Source organism: Chroicocephalus ridibundus, chromosome 1, assembly GCF_963924245.1.
Source record: "Chroicocephalus ridibundus chromosome 1, bChrRid1.1, whole genome shotgun sequence".
Classification (NCBI taxonomy): domain Eukaryota; kingdom Metazoa; phylum Chordata; class Aves; order Charadriiformes; family Laridae; genus Chroicocephalus; species Chroicocephalus ridibundus.
Window position 1 is genome coordinate 66,989,259 of NC_086284.1, and position 23,059 is coordinate 67,012,317.

At 40.3% G+C, this 23,059-nt stretch overlaps 1 protein-coding gene across 6 annotated transcripts in view; it reads left to right on the forward strand.

Annotated features, from left to right (window-relative positions):
• Positions 1 to 23,059, forward strand: part of NAXD (NAD(P)HX dehydratase) — a 52,720-nt gene that overhangs the window by 20,683 nt on the left and 8,978 nt on the right. For 5 of the 6 annotated variants that reach the window (XM_063337540.1, XM_063337569.1, XM_063337579.1 and 2 more), the window contains 4 exons: positions 3,454 to 3,562; positions 17,527 to 17,577; positions 17,658 to 17,762; positions 18,141 to 18,261. In XM_063337540.1, coding sequence (XP_063193610.1) covers positions 3,454 to 3,562; positions 17,527 to 17,577; positions 17,658 to 17,762; positions 18,141 to 18,261 — 386 coding nt within the window. Of the gene's footprint in view, positions 1 to 3,453; positions 3,563 to 17,526; positions 17,578 to 17,657; positions 17,763 to 18,140; positions 18,262 to 21,305; positions 21,426 to 23,059 lie in introns of all 6 variants that reach the window. The other variant, XR_010071469.1, reaches the window with a different exon arrangement.

The following is a 23,059-nucleotide window of genomic DNA, read 5'->3' on the forward strand; positions in this document are numbered from 1 at the left end:
ATTAAAATGTTGTTTTCTCGTGGCATTGTGAGAGATTTTCTGACTCCTCTTTATAGTAATATTAGCTTTGTGGTTTCAAGTAGGGGTATTGTATTTGTTATTCCTGTTTTGGAAAAAAGCCAAGTCACGTATTGTATGGCTCTGCATCTCTAGAGGCAATACTGATTCATGCTTACTCGATCCCTTTCTGCCAAAGCCTGAAGATTGCATCTCTTTCAATCAAGGGGACATCTTATACCTCATACCTTTCTAGATACTTTTTTTTTTTAAAAATACAGTGCTGATTTCAATTGTGTGTGCATGTCTTGGGCAGTGGAGGTGATAATTAAATGGAGAGGTTTGAAATCAGGTTAGTAATCAGGGTTGGCATGAAGGGACAAAGGAAGTTAACAACAGTATTTGTGTGAGCGTAGTACATGGTGAGCAGCTGAGGACCTGACTTGAGTTCTGTGCTGGTGCCTCCAAAGCATTTTGGTTTTTTTTTTTTTTTTCTGGTTTTGATCCACAGGCAAACAAGAATACACATTGGCTTTTTCTGTAATAATAAACTGAACACTACCAAGGAATATTTATTCCCAGGTACCCAAACATGATCATCTGTTCTGGCAAATTATCCAAATGATCCTTGGCAAGCTTTTTGGCCTGTGCTAACTAGCCTCTCCCGACAGCTTCTTCCAGTGGTGAGGAGCTACCGTGGTTCAGGGACTGTGCCTGATAGGGGCAGCTTGAGCGTTACCTGCTCTGAAGCCTGAGGGTGTAGAGGCCGACTGAGCTCAGTGTCACAGAACTCTTCTGGGCACGTTTCAATGTTGTGTATGGAGTGGAGCTGTTAAGAGCTAGAAAAATTTCTGTCTTTGGGCTAAATCCCATTGTCAGGAACATTCAAGGTGACACTCCTTCCTGAAGAAAATTACATGTTGATCGTTTGTACCCTATCAGCTTCAAAATGCTACTGCTTTGATGTCTGTGTGTGGAAATAAACTCTAAGATGACACTATAGCCCTTCCACTTTCAGAGAAGCTGTAGATACAGGGTGTTTCTAAGGTGTCCTTAGCTGCATAACCACAGCTGCTGTGAACATCCAGTGTCTTAAAGTGCAGTTGTCATGGTGCTTCTCTGAGGCAGTATTTTTTTATGAAGAATCAAAATCCATCAGTTATTTTTCAGCATGTTTTTATAGCTGATTTTGCAGTGTAATAGTCATTATCACCATTTTAAATCTCTTGGCCCTTTTTATGCCTTGGGTTGCTTCTTGATGTGAATTTGCAAAGGGGTTATGTGAGTGTAATGTTTGTAAAATGCTTTGAAGATGAAAAGCTCTACAGTAGGTTTTTATTATTACCAGAGGCAAAGTGAGCAGGAGCGGCTTAATGTTGGACTGTTCGTTTCCCAAGAGATAGCTTTGTTTTGAAGAGTGCGCATTATCAATTGGGTTGGAGACAAAATTATTTTATTTCAATCCACAATATAAGTAGATTGGCAAACTTTCTACGTTGAGATTATTTGCATGAGATATTTGTAAGAGAGCAGAGCGGTTACGGTACTATCTATGGCTCTGTTTTTAGCTTACATTTAATGGAACATTTTTTTTAATGCATTTGGCTTCTACTATCCAAAGGTATTTTGAATCCAATCCATTCAGACATCCTTATATATACAGCAGTATTCTTACATCTGTATAATATATAGAAATCTATGAGATATTTATTTGAGAAATATATATTTGAGATATATATTGCTCTTCTAGAGATAAAATCAGCTTCAGCATGTAAATAAAAAAGCAGTCTGCATTCAGAAATGGTGACATTTTATTAGAGTTTGGTTCACAGACAGTTTTTTGACATGTTCAACCTACCGCATATAAAAGAACTGACTTTTTTTAACAGTGCTTTAAATATTTCTTGAATCATTTTTATTTCCAGCCTGTATCTACATTGTAAACTGATAGGTGGTTTTACGGAGAGGGGGAAAGTGAGCCGTTTGGCAATTCTCAAGCTACTGCTGTTTCCGTGCGAGTTAGGGATGATGGGAGGGAGCTGCATCGTTCAAATGGAAATTCAACTTCAGCTTGCTAGGCGGGGGATCGCTTCAGGGACACCAAAGTCCTCACGTGGTTCGTTGTCTCCCTTGCCCTTGCGGCGGGTCGCCGCTTCCACCCAGCAGCCTTGTTTTGACAGAGCTGTTCCGTGGTGTCAGCACAGGGCTCCTTTGGGGACCCAGCGCCGCTGCAGCCGGGGGTTTCTGGAGCAGATATGGTCGGTGGAGGGGCTGCTGGCCCATGGCCAGGAGCGAGGCACCGCATCCCTGCCGCCTTGAGCCGGGCCGCCTGGCTTGGTGCAGCTGCAAAAAAAAAGCTTTGGGCTCCTGCCTGGCACTTGCAGAAATCGTTGTGGAATTTGCTGATTCTGCCAGACGCGAGCTAAACACTTGTTCCCAAGTGGTGTGTCCCATCAGTACAGCTGTTGGTTATGAAAAACATGCAAGGGCTTTCATCCGTGATAATAGAGCTTTGTTGAACTATTGCAAGCTCAAAATTTTCTGAGAGTATACTATCATACAGTACGCCCTTGCTTAGCCTATAGGGACCTTCCCCTCCACCGTCGTTCACTTAAAATGTTCATTTATTGTCATCACTTATGTCAGAGGCGGGGAGGGAGGCTCAGTTTTCCCTCCATACTGTCAGTAAGGATTAACTGACATTGTTGGGCAGTGCTTTGAAAATATTCTGACCTATTTACACAACAAGACTGATCAGAACAAAATAAACAGTTCTGGTCAGGGGCTGAATGCTGTATTGTGGCAACTGTATGTGGCAGTGGATTTTTCTCATCATTTGTCCAATGTAGACAAAACCTGAACGCTGCAGAAATCTTAAGTATTGCAAGCAGATAATACTCTTACTGAATAGCTTGATTTTCCTATTGCCTTTTGGGGAAAGGGGACAGTTTGGCGGTAATTCAGTTGGAACAAATGCTTATGAAGAAACTGACAGAAAAGCACATGAGTAGATTTTTCATTTTACCACGCAGGGTAATAAACAATTGCATCATTTCCAGCAAGCCACAGCATATATCTGCAAGATGGTGGATCGCTCTCCAAGGTATAAGCTTTGCAAAGAAGCATTAAATAGGGAATTGTGACAGCCTGTAAGAATTGTTGGTTTCCTGCTTGGATTTTATTTTCTTATTTTGTAACGACCATAGTGGGCACTTGCAATTACCACCTCATTTTTATGTGGCGTCGCCTAAGGAACAAATCAAGAGAAATATTACATTTTAACTGTTTGGACAACCGTTCCATATTTCCTGGGTCACAGATTTTTGGTAGTTTGGAGGATAAAATTGTCTGACACCCAAGACAGGAAATACCTCTATCTTGCATCTGGAACTCAGACTCTGAGAATACTAAAATGAAGCCTTTTTAAATGTGTCTTTTTTTTCTGATTCCATTTAGTGATAGTCCCAATGCTGTCCATGAGGTGGAAAAGTGGTTACCACGACTGCACTCAGTTGTCATAGGACCTGGCTTAGGTAGAGATGAAGTTCTACTTGAGAACGCTAAGGTAATGTGTATACTGATATTTTATTCTGTGTCTTTATGTTGCATTTTATTAACCAATTTCCTATCTTTTACATGATTACACGAATGTATTTGATTAGGGTTACTAAATAACAAATTTAATAAAGTATTGTTGACTGAAAATTACAGCTGTTAATCATGGTCTTCGTTATTAAACTGCAAGCATCATGCTGAATTTTAGGCACCCTTACGGTTGTTTTGATTTGCTTTTGTTTTGATTGTGAAAGTTGCTAATTAAGAAATAAATGTTGGCATCTCCAGATAAAGGGCTCTGTGTTTCCTTAGGTGCAAAGCACCTGTACTGTAAGAACGTAAATATAAATTTAAGTTCCTAATTTTTGGAACCGTATTTGACAACTTGTGTCAGCAGAGGTACCAAAGAACAGGGACTATGTCCCCTTGCAATAAGAAATAATACTCTTAATTATAAAATGTTGCAGATTTCTGCTCTGGATAAAGAGGTAATCCTCTTTTTTGTCAAGCCTTCGTAGAGAGCTGAAAACAGGAGCTTAAGATAGTTCTGTACTCTGAATGTTATGTACTTACACAGTCTTCCAGATGATGTCTTGTATTACTGTCAACATATCTTTATATGTTCAAAGTATATCTTTCAGTCTAACGTCAATCTAATTTTGTGCAATTTGAAATTAATATTTTTTTTCCTGAGAAGTATTACTGAATTAATCATTGGTACTAAAAAGTGGAATTAGTATTATTTACAGAAATGTTGACAGTTACACAGAGAAATTGCAAAACAGGGGAGGCAAGAGACTGAAGACCACACTGTCCAAGTAGTTTAGAATACCTTGAGAGCTGTGGAAGGTGGTTTTGCTAAGGCTTTTGTTAGAGCTGTTGGAGCTCTTCACTTCTTTAATTCTCCTCCTGCTTCCGAAAAAATGTTTGCTTTATGATATAGAGGTGCAAAGCTAATAAAGAACATGGATTCAGAAAGAAAGAAACCAGAAATTCATTACAGCTGATCAGTAAATCAAATTCTACTCTGAATAAAAAATTTCAAGAGAGATTTTATTCTTTTTTGAAAATATTTTTCAGAGTGCTTTTTACAGAAAATTTTGGGCAATGATATCTTTTTTTTCTTGATTCTCAAAAATTTTAAAGTTGGTTTTTTTTCCAAAGGAAAACAACTTTAAAAAAAAGAAAATAAGAATTCATTTAGAATATCTAAGATATCTAACATAAGCTTCTTTTATATCAGAATTCCTTCTGGGTTTTATAAATATCCGTCAAATGCTTATTTGTATCTGGAAGATTCCTTCATTGTATTTTTTTATCGTTGCTAAAAATAATTTTGCTTTCTTAGTGAATTACAAGCATACTTTTACTTCAGCCCGGCCATCCTATGTGACCTAGCTTAAAGCTAAAGAAACAAAGCCAGCCAATGAAGAGAAAGTGTTTGGAAGTTACTTCAGGCTAAAAACCTCAGGCCATGTTCATATGAGCTGTGGATCTGACCTTATTAATTTCAACTCACGTTAAAGCTCAAGTTCTTTGTCTTCACTCTAATTATGGAACTGTTATCCAGTGCTGTTTTTTTACTTCTACATTCTTTGTTTGGCCAAAAGCTTTAATAAGTGCATGTAATTGGAGACAAGTGAACCCTGGTTGCCTGCTTGAGGAAAACTGGTGTGCTTCTCTGTGTTGAAGAACGGCTGAGTCTCCCTCTTGCTTCAGCAGCGAATTTTAAGCTTTCTATCAGTCTTCACCTTCAAGAAGAAAAGCAAGTGATGATAGCATTGCTATTTTAAACTTTTATAGGAGGCTGGCTTGGTATATAATTTTCTGTTTTCCCTTTAAGCTAACCTCAGCATGCTGTCATGTGAATGCAGGGCTAGATGGAGGTTGGTGTCTGCTTTCTGGTCAGCGTTTTGTGCCAGAGTGGCAGTGAGGATGAGAGAGCGCTTCCCCTCTTCCTCCTCCTGCCCCATTAAAGTGCTGAGGCATAGTGGTCTGTCACCTCTCTGATGCTGTTTTTATGTCAGTTCTTGTCAGTATTGTGCCAGCACGTTGCCAATGATTGTGCTTGTCCACACGGTCATGTGTTTGGGCTGTTTCTGTCTTCTGAGCATTGAGGAATTAAGATACTAATGCGGTAAGCTGCAATTTCTGGTATACGGCCCATGGGCAGTGTTTTATTGTGGAATAGCCTGACTGCTTGTTGACCAGATGGTACATCTCTCTCTAGGCTAGAGAATGCTTTGCGTCCTCAGCGTCTTTACTATATCACCTACCTCCCTCACGCTTGATGCCTGCAGTGTATGCAGTGTGGCATTTCAGTTCCTTTTAAGTCTGATGGATAAGCAGCACATTGTGATCAGTTTCCTTTGATTTATTTTTATTTTTTTGAGAGCATAGTGATACTCTTTGAATACATACTTATTGGCTTCCTGTGATTGTCTGGTTTCGGTTATAATTCCCTTAACAAGTCCTGTTACAAGAAAGCGCTCCACAAGTTATATCCTTCTCTCTTATGCCACTTCTGTGGGTCTGTGACAAAACCCTCACGTGCTTGTTCTCAGTTGCCTGGGTGAGGGCTGATGCTCTGTCAGAGCTTTCTAGACAAGGGTTTGCAGGAGCTGCAGCTTCAGAAACATGTCCTAAAGAAAGCATTTGTTGTGTCCTAATAGCTGTGCAGCTGGATCCCATGCAGAAGTGGCAATCCTAGTCTTAATAAAGGCAGTCCAAGTTACTTCCCTTCAAGAAAAAGGAACAAAAACATGTTTCTGCTCCACTTCTCAGTTCTGGACTGTGCAGATTGAAGCGTTTCTACTCCCCATTCTACTTCAAACTTCCAAAATGCTGTTACCGCATCTGGGATGGAACTTGGCCACCACAGCCAGCTTCCTTGTAGGCTGTGTCAGGCCATTTGTTTTCCCCTTTCAGTGTTTGTGATTGATTCTGGCCAGAGATGACAGTACTGTTACCTCCCCGAGTTCACCTCAGTTGATATGCTGCTGGTGGTGGTTTAGACTCTGTTGAGGAAGAGTTTATCTGCCACGTGGAAGCAAGGCCAAGGTTCCTACACCTGTCCTCTGTCAATGCTTACAAGCAACATATTTCCAAAGCTATTGGATATTCTCCTTTTTCCACACAGCAGCAGTACTATGACCCTATTATACCTACCCACCACAGTGTTCTTCATTCAGCCGTTCCAGGGACGCTCGCGCTTCTGGTCTTACTCTGATTGGATTTTTCTTGTAGCCCGAGGCTTGGAAGTAGGGGAATTCCTGCCTGTACCATCAAGAGCCGTTCCTCAAGTTTGTGAGAGAACCAAGTTCCTCTCCTGCAGGGTGATGGGTGCAGCTACCAAGGGGACTTTGGAAAGAACATTATATTCTTTGCATAGCAATCTAGGAGAGGAGATGATGCTGCCTAATGCTCCAGGGTGTTCTGCATTCACAGGCTTAGCTGTGTCCTGTATCAGTTTCCAGCCTCTTCTCATCTCCTTTCTCTTCCTGCTCCTTCTGGCATGAATGGGATGTTCCTGTCAAATTTTCTGCTTCTGAGTTTGACCAATCTTTATTGGGTATGTTACTGGCTTTGTGATCAAATGGGGTTCCTTGCCTCCCTCCCTGAAGTGGTAGCACCAAATCCTGGACTCCGTCGCTCCAGTCTTGCCGTGTTCTGTCTTCCAGCAGCAAAGTTAGATTGGTGTTTCAGCAGAGCATGCTTGCTTCCCTCCTGTAAGAGAGGTAATGATTAATAGCAAGAATGTCTCTGCATAACTCAGATTACATGGTAAAATCGACTGGGTTCTCAAACTGCCTACTTGCTTCTCTTGCTCAATTCTCAGTCTTTATTTTATCTCCAAGAAAATGTCCTGAATACCAGCCTGGGCTCTTCTTTTGGCTGAGGCCCTGCCTAGCTGCCATTTCTGCCCCCCTCACCCTGCAAACACTATCCTCGCCCAGTCATTTGCCCTTAAAGATCTCTGCTATCTGTTGGGATATAGATTTCAGAAATCTCATTATCCACCCCTAGTGACATCATCTTAAGGTTGTGTGGAAATATCTTGGCTGTAGTTAACATCAAGCAAAGGGTGGGAGAGCTTTGGGCCATTGTCATGAATCACCTCCATCAAGTATGCCCAAAGAGGGCCCATTTGAAATCTTCTCTTTCAGATGGATTCTCAGTTCAACCTCAGCTGAGGTATCAGCCTTTCTAGGTTTGTTTTTGGTTTGTTGGATTAATTTCCCCCATTTAAGCCTTATGCCTTCATGATTCAGGCAACATTTCATGGCCTTAATAAATTGAAAGAGTGGGACCAGGTGCTTCACTACACTATCATCTGCACTACTTTTTACAAGCTTAAAAGGACTACAGCATACAGAGCCACCTTTTGTTGTCATAGCAGTCTGTTAAAGCTAAATCTGTTGCCGTGGGCTTTGAGAAGCATTTTCTTCTTGCTACTGAGCAGTCCCCTGGGTTCTGTTTGTTCCAAGTATAAAATATCTGAGAAGCATCCCAGGCTAATGCTGCAGCTTATAGATTGGTAGTATTGTCTGTGGTACCTGACACCACGTATGAATATGAACAACAAGATGCATTGACTCTTTGGAATCGCTGGAAACTCAAGTTAGCAGAAAAGTTATTTACCAGAAACTTAATTGTTCAATACATGTCATGTGTGCATTTACGTCCTGCCCTGTTTACGTTCCCTGCAGATTCCCACCTGCTGTGGGGATTTGGCAGTTCGTAGGGAAGGACACAGCACCTTCTGTTCTCAGCCTTCAGTTAGGAGGAGGTCAGGTGGATGTGCCTGTGGTACTGCAGAGGCCAAAACCAGAGGGCATGTACCCGTGCCCGCTATGAGAATGTGTGTGTAAACTTTATTTCTTTCAGCCCCCACCCAACCTCCAAGATTGATGCATGTACCACAAGTAGTATCCAGCGGAAAAACTACTCTCTTACTAGCCAAGCCTTGTTGCTTTCAAACAGCCTGACAAGAGTCAGAATTTGTGGACGTTTTCACCTAAGATGAAGCAGTTGCTGGGATAGGATGCAGTTCTTTCTCTGATGGTGGTACTGGTGCGGATAAAGGTTGGGAGCGCCAGCTCCAGGCAGGGAGAGCTATTGCTGCTTGTGCTAAGAACTATTAGTATTCTGTGGCTTCCTCGTAAATGGCTTGATTAGAAAAACAGTGTTCGAAAATATGCTAACAGGACCTTAAATACAGGTTTATGCAGCTTGCAAGCGGAATTTATTTTCTAATATATGTAATGGATCTTGATGAAACTCATTCATAGTGAAGTGGGATGTTTATTTGCTTTGCGCGTGTAGGCTTATATTGTTGTTTAACTTGATTTTGATACTTAAAAGGATTTGTAAGCAAAACACTGGAATTGAATAAGTTTTCTACTCTTCCTGAGCATCATTCAGCTAGAAACCCTAAAAAGAAATTGGCAGCGATAAATTCCAGGGTTCATTTTAAGTTTATGTTTATTTGTTTTATTTTAAGACAAAATGCCAACAGCTGACCATGAATATCTTAAGCCAAATCTAGCATTAACATAATCAACCATAAATTGGAAAACTTGTAGAGCTTGCTTTGTGAGTGCAAACGTTCAGTGGATGAAACAGCATGAGAAAATTTAGTGCCTTTATTTATTCTGATTTAGATTTTTTTGCTTTGCATTGGAGTAAACAGGATTATTGCTTAAACTGGATTTGGATGCATTTAGGGATGGAAGTGTATAAATGTAGCTTCTCAAGTGGTGTCTGGTTGATCATGAATTTGGGGAAGGTAGCTAAAAAGGAGGGCTCTGACTTTTTGCATAACTAGGACAGTATTTCAGAGGCTCTTGCTTTGTTTTCTTGTGTTCCTTAAGTTCAGGCATTACTTTCGATTATGTCACTTCTTTAAGAATTTAGCATAGCATTGAGGCAGATATTAAGAAACTGTTAGCTGCAGTTTTGCTCCAAGTTGGACAGCAGGCGATCTACTTTGAATTCAAAGAAGGAATCTGCAAGTGGATCATTCTCATATTTTTCCTTCTTTTTATTTTATGTAGACTAGAACAGTTTTGATTAGCTGTGATTTACGGCATCTTCAGCTTTGTTAGTTTTAACAACAGCTTTTAACATTTCCCAAAGCACTTAATGAGCTTGACGATGTAGTGGGGTGCTCTTTAGAGTCCTCATCACCCTCTGTGTGGCTTAAGTGAAGTGTTTTCCTGTGCACCTGAAAATCTGTTTTGGAAAACAGGGCCTAGCATGTGGTACTACAGTTAAAAGACAAAAGACCCAGTTAAATTGAGTGGAGCATAAACCATGAGATAAAGAAGCTATTTGTTTCAAAGAAAGGATATTCATCTCTGTTATGTGACTCTTCATTCAACTAGTACCAATGGTGGTCAGTAGTTAATCATTTCATATGTGAGGTTTGAGAGCTTAGTGGAGTGATTAATGAGCTGGTGATAGTTATACATACAGGAATATATAAAGTAAAACTGAGGCAATTAGGCTAGTTAAAGGTGATTTATATAAATCTTGTCCACGAAGTGAGATTTTGATTGACATTGCTGAGCTTTGAAAGGGGGATGAATTCTTGGATCGGTTTGTGGGAACTAATGAAAGCAAGCTCCCACCAGTGGAGAGATAAAAAACCAAAACCAGTTACTGAAAACATGTTTCTAATGTGAAGAATCTCAGAGAGTGGAACTCCATTTTTAATGTTTTTCAAAACCTCCTGTATCAAATATATTCTATTTAGGAAGCTTCTCCCCACCCCACCCCCAACCCTGACTGTAGCCTTGAGCACAGCCGGAGCTTGGGATATTTGCCTACGTCTAGCTGTGCAAGATTACAAACTTCTGCTTGCCAAGCCCATTTTCCAAGCATCTCTGCTACAGAGCTGCATCCTGACCTCTACGCAGCTGAGCCCCTGCTAACTCTGCATTTATCCACGCTTGAAGCAAGGAACGCGGAAATGCTTCCTAGGCGTTTCAGTGCCTATTTGGAGGAATTGGTTTGCAGCGTGGTGGGGTTGAACTTGTTTGTTCCTCCTGGGCACCTTGGGGAGGGGGATGTGCAGAAATGCTTCCAGCTGCAGCATTTACAGTGAAATTTCTGGCTATTTCTTCCCTTTTATGTCTCTGTTCCAGACAAAACCATGGATTCAGGATTGTTGGATGAGAGCAGCATCCATGCGGAAAATACAAGCAATTAGAGTGGCATTTCAACAGCAGTTTCTGATCCTAGCTTTCAGGAGAGGGTTCTTTATAAAAGGAGCTGCCACTCCTTTTTCATTATTTAAGGTTGTATGAGACCTAGCCAGTGCCACGTTATGCACGTTATGCATGTCTCTACCAAACCAGAAGCTAGTCACTCTTGCTGTGTCTGGTGGCTCCAGCTTAGTCACCCAGGAGCCTGGGCCAGTCAGCGTTGTCAGATCAGTAGAACGGATGGGAGCAGGGGAGCTAAACCGCGCTATCGCTCGCCTTAATGTAACCAGCATTCCAGAAGGTGGTATTTGAACTTTTAGAGAACGGGCCTTTTAACCTCTCGGGGCTATGGGCAGGCCTTCGATTACCCTGCCAGAGGAGTACAGTATAGGATAGCATTGGCTTGCTCTGCAGGCCTCAGCTGACTCGAGTTTTAGATGTGTGAGTGTAGGCAAGGCACAAACTGCCCAGACAGCAAGGAGGTCTGGCAGTTTCCTGTTTGGACAAGCAAGGATATTATTATCTCTTAGAAATCTGGCTTTTAACAAGCTGTATGGGTGCAAACTCTTGTTTAAAGGACCACACCTGCTTAGCAGCTCCCCTCAGATATTTTAACTTTACTTTGGAACATCTAGCAGAAGACTTACTTACGTACTTGGCATTTGCAGGTTGCAGTAGAGTGCACTTTCGGTGGGCTGAAGGCAAGGTTATACTGCTTCCTAAAATGTTTGGATGTCATCGTGGTCAGTGCTATCCATTATTGTGGCATGCTGAAGCTTGTACTACTTTTTGAGCACATGGGTAAGGAATTTTGCCAAGAGAAGGCCAAGACATGACTCTTGAAGGGACATGGGAAATGCAGTGTTCGTAGCTGGTGTCAATAAAGGAAACCTTGCCCTCAGTATCTTTCCTTTGCAAGGTCAAAAGATGACAGTGTGATGCTTCCTTAGTGAAAATTAATTACTCCTGTGGGATAGATGTTGCTTTATATGCTGCTATTGTGGTTTTCTGTTTATTTCATTAAAATTCAATCTTTTATTAAAACCACTGGCTCTAATTTCCTGATTCTTCCCTTTGCAAACACTGAATGCCAAAGTTATTGTGTATCTAAACCAGTTCATCAGGAAAAACACAAGTAGTGATATGACTAATAATATATTAAAAATCATTGCAGACGTTCTGCTGCCAATCCACATCTAATTAAAAAAAGCTGAAAATTACATTTAAGCCAGGTGTGGGCAAAACTGTACCTAATTGTCTTTTCCCAGGAGCTGTGGAAAAGCAGCTCGTATAGTGTTGTAGGCAGGCAGAGTGAATGGGGCATGTGTGCTATTGCTGGCTCCTGGACTTGGGTGGAGAAGTCTGGACTGACTGCGGAGTTTGGCAAGAAGCTGTGGGTGCTGACTATGGGTGCACCACCTGCTCTCCGCTCCTGATGCCTCAGGGTGGCTGCTCTGTGAAGACTTCCATGGCTGATGAGATACCTTTTGATTGTAGGAGCTCCATAGCAATTTATTCCTCCCTCACATGTTTTCCCCCCCCATTCCACTCCTAGCTGTTTTTTGCAGCCAATGTCTTGCACTGGCTCATCTTGGCCCATTCCCTTTTTCCATAATAATTGTGGAAGTGTGCAAGAGTCCTGGATGCCCGTAGTGCAGTGCAGGTGAATGTTGTTTCATAGCACAGCCACAAGCTATTAACTGGAAAAATTGTATCGTGTTTTTCTGCATTACTGTGCTCTCTTTCAGCAGTCGCCTGTCCATCCGCTCCTTTACGCTTCTTCCTCCTGAGGTCCTTTCCAGCCTGACTGATTCTGATTTTCTATGTGTGTTGTTCTGGTTTTCAGTGTGTTGGTGTTTTGTTGTTAGGTTTGTTGGGGGTTTTTTCCAACAAAAAAATAGGAATTTGGTTTTGGGAATCTATTTTATAATTCTCATGTGAAAGTTGGGACAGAGAACACAGATTTCTAATGAAACGAATGCATTGCATTTCAGGGAATAGCTTCCATAATAATAATAATAAAAGAATTAGTTAAAACACATCGCCCTTACTTTGTTAAATTTCCCAATTACAGTAAAGGGTTACCTTTACCCAGATAGAGCACTGGTTTCTACTGTGACAACTTTTTCAGTTTTTCAGTAGGTTGCTTGCATACAAGTCCTGGGTACCCAGTCACAGAACAATGATTTTTCAGGAAATTTTGTATTTCAAGAGTAGAGTGGGAGTTGATTCAGGTTAATTTTACCCTCTCTGGCTCTCCTCCCCTCAACCACCTCCACCCAAAATTGCAATCACTGGAATGTTATTTTGGGCATTCCTAAATGTCGAGTATTTTGTGCTGCTAACAAATGGTAACTCTGTGGGAGGTTGTCTTATACAGCACCTTCATGGGATGTGTGAATCCCAGGTCATTTCCTCTTTGGCTTAATTAGGGTAGAAACTTAAGATTTGGCCTTTGCTTATAAGGAGAGGAAGCTCTTGTTACAGATTAGTTCTAGCATGAGTCCTGCACTCTTGTAATACAGTTCATTATTGCTGATTTTAATCACAGTGGGGTGGAACCTGTTTCCCTTTCCTCATTCAAATGTGGGCTGTGGAATCACTTGTTTCAGAGAGTCACCAAGTATTTAGCTAACTCATACAAAGTAGGATGTCTCTAGCAAGAGACTGCCCAAATCCCTTTTATAAGGACTCCCTACATGAAAGGTAAGGACACCAAAACTTGGGCCTGGATGTGAATATTGCAGAGGAAAGATCCAAATTTCAGTCTTAGCTAACCAGTATGGCATAGGTCATGAGGTTGGATGACAGCAGTGTGTTACTTTCTCCTCCTCATTGTCCTCTCTGCTCCGTGAGCCCAGTCCTTCATTTCTGGATGTCCTGGAGTGCTTAGGAATCGAGTGAAAGAAATGCTCCTGCCTTGTACTGAACCAAGCTGAACCACTGCTGTTGTGGTATAGTATATTCTGTGCAAGGAAAGGTAGTCCATTGGGATATCTTGGAGCTAGAATCTCCAAAATCTTAATATTCAAAATGCCGCTTGAAGGGAAGGGGTGATGTCTTGGTTTTGTCATTGATACCTGTATCTCTTGCTGTTGATTTGTGTGATTGGTGTTTGGATTTCAGGTCTTTTCTTAGTAACATTTGTTACTATTTTTAGTTAGCAATGTTCTATTCTAAGTCCTTTCCCATATAAATCCCCATTACATGGGGTAAAGCTGAACAGGTGATCCCTGCTCATACACAGAATCCTATCAGAAACCATTAAATAAGTTTTGGTGTGAAAGTAGAGATAGCCTGAGCTGTATTAATTGTGCAATTAACAGTGAAGGTTCTTCTATATGCTACAAGTATTAAAACAGGAAAGTCCATGCCAAATATGGAGGTACAGATTCAGCTAAAAATTGATTTTTGCTTCCAGGAACAAAATATTCTGCACAGAGGATGTAGCCGTCATTGCTGTAAACACCTCTTACACAATTTTTTTTTTTTAAAGGTACAGTATCTGCAGTAACAGAGTGTTTGAAAGTGGGCTTCATCTCACCTAGTTCTTGGTGTCTAAATCAGTAAGGTGTCTCTGCTCCCTCTGTGATAGCTGAGGAGAGGCAGGTATGTCTGTTGGTGATTCATCCCACCCTAAATGCGGTGTCGGAGCCAGGCGGGATGAATTGCTCTCCAGTGGTGAGCCACTTGACCTTTAAATGGCAGCAGGTGAGATGGGTCCTGGCCACAATCAATAGGAAGCAGAGGTTCTCCAGTGAATGTTGTGTCCTCCAAATGGGTGATTGTCGTCTTACGGGGGTTCTCTTATCTCTGTTACTGCTTTATTTCAGTTGCCAGATTACCCCCTCCCTCCCCAGAACTTCCTCTCTGAGGTTCCTTGTCAGTCTCCAATCAGTTTCTGTCTGGGTTTAAGGAAGAAAGAGGAAACAAAAATAATTAGGGTAGTTTTTTGTTTGGGGGCTGGTTTGGTCTTTGTGTGGTTTTTTGTTGGCTTGTTTTTTTGGTTTTTTTTTAATCAAAAATGAGCTTTCTAAATAAGACAAAGGACTTTGTATCCCCTGATTATTTGTTTTATAAGGAGCGAAACTAAAAAGCAAAGATCGCTCAGCGTCTTAGGTTAGAAACTGATACCTCAGAGACTCGGTACACAATAAAAGTTGCTTGGCCAGTAGGTTTTACTTAGCAAGATGAAATTTCTCTTCAGAGAAGAGGTCAAGTGTCTCAGGATTGTGGAGGACATGCTAGAGAGGTAGGAACTCAAATCGTTATTAGGAAGAAATGTCTTATTTCTCTGGAGTGTACCAGTGACCCAGCCTTCCAGAAGCTGTTTAACTGCATGTATACTTTCATGCTTTGTAACTTCCACATTTTTTTTCTTTTTTTTTTTTTCTTACGTTCTTTTTGTGGAAAATGGATCTTCAGGATTCTTGATTTAGCCTGTTGTTAGACACCTATATAGACAAAAAGAGAAGTAGACAAAATGACAATTATGGGGAAATGTGAAAAGGGGCCAAACAAGAAGAGCAGCGGCCAGACCTTAACTGTTTTGGGAACAGAACTTTGGCAAAATTAGTTCTGTGGATTGCTCATAATGAATTTAAGAGAATAGTTCGGAAGGATAAGGACTTCTAAGATCTGGTGTCTTCCTTCAGACGCCCTTATGGAATTTGTTGGGGAAATCTTTTTTTGATTTAAAAAATGAAGTGTCATGAAAGACTGGCTTACTAAAGTTGACGTGCTAGAATAAACTGGTGATTCACATTAGTGGGAAGTAGAGCAGTAATCATTTTAAGTGTACTGAAGGAGTTTGGTGAAGCTGCTAATGTACAAAAATACTCTAATTAAAACGAGATTGCAGTAAACAGTATTTGTATCTGCAAAAATTGGGGGAGGGTGATCTGAATGCTTTCTTACGTAATACCTTGCTAACCTCTGGGGCTCAGTGCCATATGATATCTAATCAGGAGAGCTTAGTGTGGTTCAAAAATAATTGGACTGTTGTATGTATAACATTCATTTATACAAGACAAAAAAACCCCGACAAACATAAGCCTTGTTGCTAGAGCCACAGCCTTATTTTATTATAACCAAGTGAGTCAAATTAAACGTAATTGGTAATGAACTTAACACAGCAGGGTCAAAGCAGTACAGTTTCTGTGAAGGAAAACTGAGCTGTGCACATCTGTGCAGATTAACATTAATGAATAAAGAAATTACTCTGTCTCATAAATTTCTTAAAAGCTTTGAAAGTAAGGCGCTCTGGTTTTCAGTATGCCACAACTAATTCCAGGTATGTTTTAAGATTCCATCCTTGGCTGTTAAATATACTTATTCATAACTTTGAATAATTTAGTAGTAGCTGAATGCTGCGAGTTGTGTAAAACTTGCTCTTGGTTCAGAATTATTTAAGTAGCTGAATATGAGGGAAGACTTGTGGGGTGTTCCCCTAGGATCCCAAGGAGGGTGGGCACCTGGCAGTCTGTGACGCACAGCCCAAGCCGAGACCTGTGCAAGCGTGTGTGTGTCATGGAAAGGTTTTTATTCCATAGTGGCATCTAAGGTAGCTGCAGCTGTGTGTTGAGACAAGTCCTGAGGCTGTGGAGCGGTGGTGCGTGTTTCAGTCTCACGCTTACAACATGCAAACAGTGCCCAGACAAATAAAAGTGGTGTTGAGTTGAAGCATGCCGCTAAATTCTGGTCATCCATCTAAAAATAGAAGGGAAGTATTTCTACTGGTATTGCAAAAATCAGAATCGGGTAGGAATGAGTTAGTGAGGATATGTGTATACCACAATCAATAATTTACAGAAAGCAAGATGGGCTGTGTTTATTTTGACCACAATACAAGAACAGAGGTGTGTCCAGTACCCTGAACATTAATTAAAAACTTCTTCCTTACTCCTTACGTAGTGTCATGCTAACCTGTGGAGCTCAGTGCTGTATGATAGCTAATCTGAAGAGCTTAATAACGTTCAAAAATAATTAGACTTTTGGATAGGTACCATCCTGTCTTATCTTAAACAGGAGAAAGATAAACTCTCCAGCTTCAAAGACAAGTTGGTAATGACCAACATTCAAAAATCTTGACTGTCAGCCATTGCTCATTAAAAAAGCTTGATTATCAGTTGTTGCTACTGCTTGGTTAGGAGGGAGATTGAGGGCAGACGGGCTGCCAGTAGATACTGCTTGCTGAAAAAAACTTTTGCAAATGGTCTGTTCTCTGAGCCTTTTGGGTTTTGCTTTGGAAGTATAAAACCTCCAGGACCATGAGTTGAAATGACATGTCCTTGTCTTGGGAAGCTTGTACATCAACTCAAGTACTGCAATGGGGCTATCATCAGAAAAGCAACTAAAATTAATGTTACAGTTACTGATAGATTTCTATCGTGGCAATATTCATTTGGATTTTATTTATTTTTTTTTTAATTGGAGACGTATGTTTACCGTGTACTTAGTTGGTATTGATTGCACACCTCCCACAGCAGGGAGAGCGAGTGCGATCGCTTGCTTGTTTGCATATCAACACCAAGATGTCCCTTACGGAAACCCTGTTGATTATACTTGAACCAGGGAGAGAACAATGTAACTGTGAAGTTGCCAGTTGATATGAAAATGTCTTATATCAGTTTGCAGAATGTAACAGGTTTTTTCTATGTTACTTTGAAAAACAACTTGTATGATCAGATTTATTGTATGAATTTGTTTTGGATCTTACGAGATTTAAATTAACAAGCCTCTTGAAGTTATCTGCATTTTTTTGCAGGGTATTATAGAAAAATCAAAAGTGAAAGGAATCCCTATCATTATTGATGCTGTAAGTATTTTCTTGTTTCAGTCAGTGGTTTGACATTCAAGAATCTATTCAGTAAGTGTTCTTCTAACTGTTTTTTGCAGGATGGACTGTGGCTCATTTCCCAGCAGCCTTCTCTTATTCAAGGCTACCAGCGAGCTATTCTTACTCCAAACTACATGGAGTTCAGTAGACTGTATGAAGCCATGGTGAGCCCTTTTCCTTTTTGATATTTAAGTATGTGCAAGTTTAGTCTTTTAGTTTTAAAAATAAACAACTTATTACTGGCTTAAACATTATGTGCCGTTTCTTATATGCGAGAAGCATTCTCTGGGTTTTTATTCCATGGGATAATTGCCACAATAATGCATATTCTTAAACAGAGCTCTTTTTTAAAGATGACCCATTCTTATGCATTTTTTTGGCACTGCAGTGAGTATAAAAAAAAAAAATACCTGGAAAGACTGATGATGATACTTTTTTATTGTGTTTTTTTTCCCTCCCGTACATATGCTGAAGTAGTATGTGTTAGAATATATTGTTCTAGTAGTAAAATATGTACTGTGTATGGAATTCTTGTGTTGTAGCTTAGAGACCCCGTAGACAGTAGTGATCATCATGGATGTGTATTAAGACTCAGCCAAGCCATGGGGAATTTGACAATTGTTCAAAAGGGAGAAAGAGATCTTATTTCAGATGGAGAGAAAGGTAAGTGAAACCTTTTGCTTTTAGCAATGTGGTTATTTTTTTGTTCGTTTGTTTTCTTTCAGTTGTAGTCCAGTGGTTGGACTACATATAGTAATTGGTTGACTGTATTCCCGTGAAGATTGAAGGGGAAGGATGGCTATCTTTACATGAGTTGTGTAAATTGATATTTTAAGAGTGACACTTAATTTAGTTGCTGAAAAAAAGCTGCTCATTTTATTTCTTATTTAAATGGCTATAACGTGTTTTACATGACAGAGTTATTGCAAAATTAATTTTTTATTCTCTGTGAACTGTTTTAAAATCCTTAGCTGAGATGATCTATATAAGTGCAGATGTACTGGAGAATAGTATTGTTGTTTCACCGTATATTGGTGTGTCTGAAAAATGAATACGTCTTGAGGTTCATGAGCTTGTCTGTTCCTTGATACTGTATACCATGCTGTAGATTAGCATGTACATATATAATTCGTACATTAGACCTGACAAAAAACAAACAATCAAAAAAATTAACTCTAGATTGCCATTACAACTTTTTTAAAACAGTCAATTACTAATATGGTTAAAGTATACTTAGTAAAATTAGCTGCCTGTCTGATGCTTTTTATACTGATCATTTACTGTGATCAGTGTAAAATTAATTCATGAGTGCCTTCATCACATTTTGACTACATAGTCTTATTTCACATACATAACAAGCAGCAGCTCTGCCTCTAATTACTTGAAATGCTAATCTCTGATAAATGTTTATGCCTCTTCAGAACCGTTTTGTACATAACAGTCAATTTTTCATTATTGGGTGCCACGGGAGTCTTTTGTAACAGAAAAACAGATGTAATATGACAACTAGTTTGTGCCGAGCCGCCTTCCGCATACCCACATCAGTACAGATACTATAGCAGACTGTGAAGCAAGCTGGGCTCTGGAAGCAGTATGGTTATGCCTATGTGACGAAGGACTTTGGGGGGTCATACAGTACCCAAGTTACGCTGCATGAAGTCTGCTGTCTTATTTGCACCCATAGCAGACTTGATTTGTAACCGTGAGCAGTCAGGCCAGGCTTAAGGGGGGATGAACTCTGCCAGAGGATTAAATAGCCTGGCTCCAGTTTATGCCAGCTAGAGAGCTTTAGAGCACTGTAGTGTATCTTTTTTCTGGTTTTATGTCAACAATGTTCTTTATATGCAGGATTGTTGCTTTTTTCATGAATGTCAGGAAAACTGGGTGAGCGCTTTAGAATGAGCACATTACCTAGTATATCTCTGTTCTCCTTTTGAGCTGTTATTCTTGAGATAAGTGTACCCCTGCACTGGAGAGAGGGGACGCTCCATCTTCATTGTCTCTTGTCATGCAGGATTCAAGAAAGCAGCAAACAAATGGGACTCTTTCCAGTTTCAATTTTGAATGTTGAGGTGTGGCACAAGTTTGGTGTATGACTTGTGTGCTTTTGGGGCTCTTTGTTTTTATTTTTTTCCCCCACTTTGTTCTTTGTCTCTGTTGTGTTCTGTTTCTTTTTTCTCTTAGTTAAGTGGCTTTTTGAAATAAAAACAGTTATGTGCCTTTATAGCAGTTGTGTGATGTCCAGCTGTAGGCTGCCTTCTTGTTTTTTACCTTGGTTCTATCACTGATGCTTTCTCTCTCCTGGATTACAGACATTACAGGCAGCATCGCTGAGCTGTAAGAAAGCAGTTGTCAGGTTTAATACAGGTTATAATGTCTGTTACAAACGCTGTTTTTAGGGTTTGTGTTTCTTGCAAGAAGGTTCCTGAGAATTTTGCAGAAACTATAGACTTCAGCTTCCTTTTAAGAAGAATGTTCTTTGGGTCTGGGAGTTACTGTCAGTCAATTTTTTAAAAGCTTCTCAAATGCAAAATTACCTTGAGAAAGGAGATTCTACTGTCTGCTCTGTGCCACAACACAGAACATGCTGTCATGTCACTGACCTTGAATTCTCTCCCAGGTTTTTCGCTCTTAACTTCTTTTTTTTTTCATCTGTCTGTTCTTTTGATCTGATGTCATTTTTTTTTCAGCTAAGACAACATACATCACGATTCCAGTGTGAGGGAAATCCAGATCATTGGATCAGGCCAATGTCCTCTGAGCACAATCAAATGTTATTAAAAGATCTGTGTACTCCTCTTATTTTTCATGTCATCATCAGTTTGTAGTGCTGAAGCTGTACCTATTTTTGGACGTTTCCTGCTTGAGCTCATGTCCTTAGCACACTGATACTGTAGTTCCCATATATCACTTTTAAAATTTCTCCTTTGGGAATGTACTGCATGGATGCTTTCTGAGGAGGATGGGGCGGGAAAGTAAGTCTCCGTGCTCTCCAGGAAAACCAGAAGCTGCAAACTTAACCGTGTTGCTTTAGTGTTCTGTGCTTGGCTGTTGCGGAAGAAAGGCTTTTTGAAGATGCCGAATTTTGCAGCAGGGAAGACTGGCTCGGTGAATACTTTAGAGCTTAGAGTGATTGTCTTGGTTATTTTCACAATACTTTTATTCAGAAGTCTGTAGGAAATTCAGGAGACAATTTACCTCTGTTAGTTGAAGACAAGAAAGGTTATCAGGTGATTTGATAGTGAGCCGGAAGTACAGGTGTCGGTGAAGGATTACTGTCGGCAGATAGCTCTGTAATCTAAGCAGACAGGCACAATAAATTCTAATTAGAAGCTGAAGCTTAATAAATTCAGATTAAAAGTAAGGCAGATTTTATTAACAGACAAAGAAGTCAGGTATGACAATAACATACCTAGAATTTTGTTAGATTGCCAAACTGGAAAAAGTGTCTGGACACCTTTGACGTTTGTTTTTACAGGTCAGATTAGATGATGCAGGTGATTCCTTATGGCCTTAAAATCAGTACTGAATCATATGCATGGCCCCCCCAAAATCAGTAGCAGTCCTCCACTATAAAGGAGGTTTTTCTGAAATTTGCCTCCAGTTCAGTTATGAGCTGCCAACTGCCCTGTAAACGTCATCACTAAGATTTTAAATTAAGTTTTATATACTCTTTTTCTCTTTCCTTTTGCAATTTCATATTATAGCTTGGTCTACAGTTGTTGATTCCCTGCTCTACAAAGATGAGCTTCACCATGCTCTTGGTAGGTGATATCAGTGCCATCACTGACCAGGGTAGGAATGAGTACTCAGCCTGTGGGGAAAAGGTAAGTCAGCTTTTATTCACTATGGCACAGCTCTCTAAGGTTTTCTTTTTATTATTCTTTGGAGAACTGGTCAATAATAAAGCGTGGTTATACCAGTCTTAGTTCCTAACATGTTTAAAATTTGGCTAGGTCCTTGAAGTAGAGGATTTGGATTTTTGTTTTTAAACATTACGATGAGTTTTTCTGTATTTTCCCCAGCAGCTACGTTTGTCCTCTCCTCCCTTCCAAAGGTTATGGGTAGCCAGCTCGCTGCTGCCTATGACTACTTTTACCTGAAACCAGTAGCCAAATATAGTTTCTCTATAGTTGCCCAGTTCCAGCTACGGTCAAGAGAAGCAAAGCAGCATGTGAGAGGGAGTGCTGAGTACTGCGTAGGGGGTAAAAAGACAGCTCTTGCCATAAATGCCCGAGCGGTGCTTCTAATTTCTGCCGTTCGTTCTTTGTACAGCTATTCAGGGAGCTCTTCAGTGCTTGTCAGTCCCTGGCTAACTCAGCTAAAAGCTCTTACAGTGTCCAGCTGCCCAGCAAATTTCGCCTATATTTTAACGGAGAAGCAGCACCTTCATTTCAAGTCCTGCTTCTGCAGAGTGAGCCGAACAGGGGGGGCGTGGGTCCTGTCCACTGTGCCCTCTCCATTGCACGTGCAGCCCAGCCTGGCACTGCTCGTCTGTCATGACATCTGTCCCCTGGCTCCTGCATCTATCCAGAAAATGTAATATAAAACTTGGATTATTTTCTTTTAACTTAAACTGCCTGGTGTCTCACACTCAAGGACCTATCTAATTTTTAAAAGTGTGATTAGGGAATATAAAAGTATAAGCACCCTTTATATAAAAGCCAACTTACATTTTCCACATCAGTTGAGTGATTTCTCCCAGCCTAAGTCATCGATACTGGTTTCCTTGTCTATATGCACAATCTCCAGCTACGTACTTTTGTGAACTAACTTGCAAAAGGAAAAAGACAAAATTCTTGAGAGTATGAATATCTGCCATGTCAGAAGTGTATGTTGGTAAAATATTTTGTTCCTATCTGATAATGGTCTAAAGCTGAATCTTGCATTTGATGGAGCAAAATGGTCCTTGACAGCTGCATTATTTTGTATAGAAAAGGAAAATCTTAAACCTTTTAATTAAACAAAAGTGTTTGTTCTGTGGGGTAGCTGATGTTAGCTGATCTAATCCAGTTGGATCATATCAGAATAGTCGTACTTTTCACACGCGGATCCTTGAGCACATTAGAAGTGTAATACTCCCGCTGTGTAAGAGGAAAACAAGTGCAGAGAACTTGTTCAGGACGTCCCAGATTCAAGAATTAAATTTTAATCTCCAAGCTGTCTTTTGGTCTGCAGCCTTAGTAAGCGTGACGTTTCACATAGGCTCTTTAGCCTTCTTTATCATCATCAGTATTATGTGTTTAACCTTTAGCTATCCCATAGTTCACATTCTGTTCTCTAAACAAAAAAAAAATCAAAAATGAATCCCTGTTTTGTTTGGGTTTTTTCACTCCTAGGAATGTTGCGCATCAAAACCACGCAGATATACGTTACTTTTTATACCACATGGGCCCTTGGTTTTCTAACTTCAATGTGTGTAGGAGCTAGTGTTGTAAGTAGGGCTGCCTGTGTACAGCCA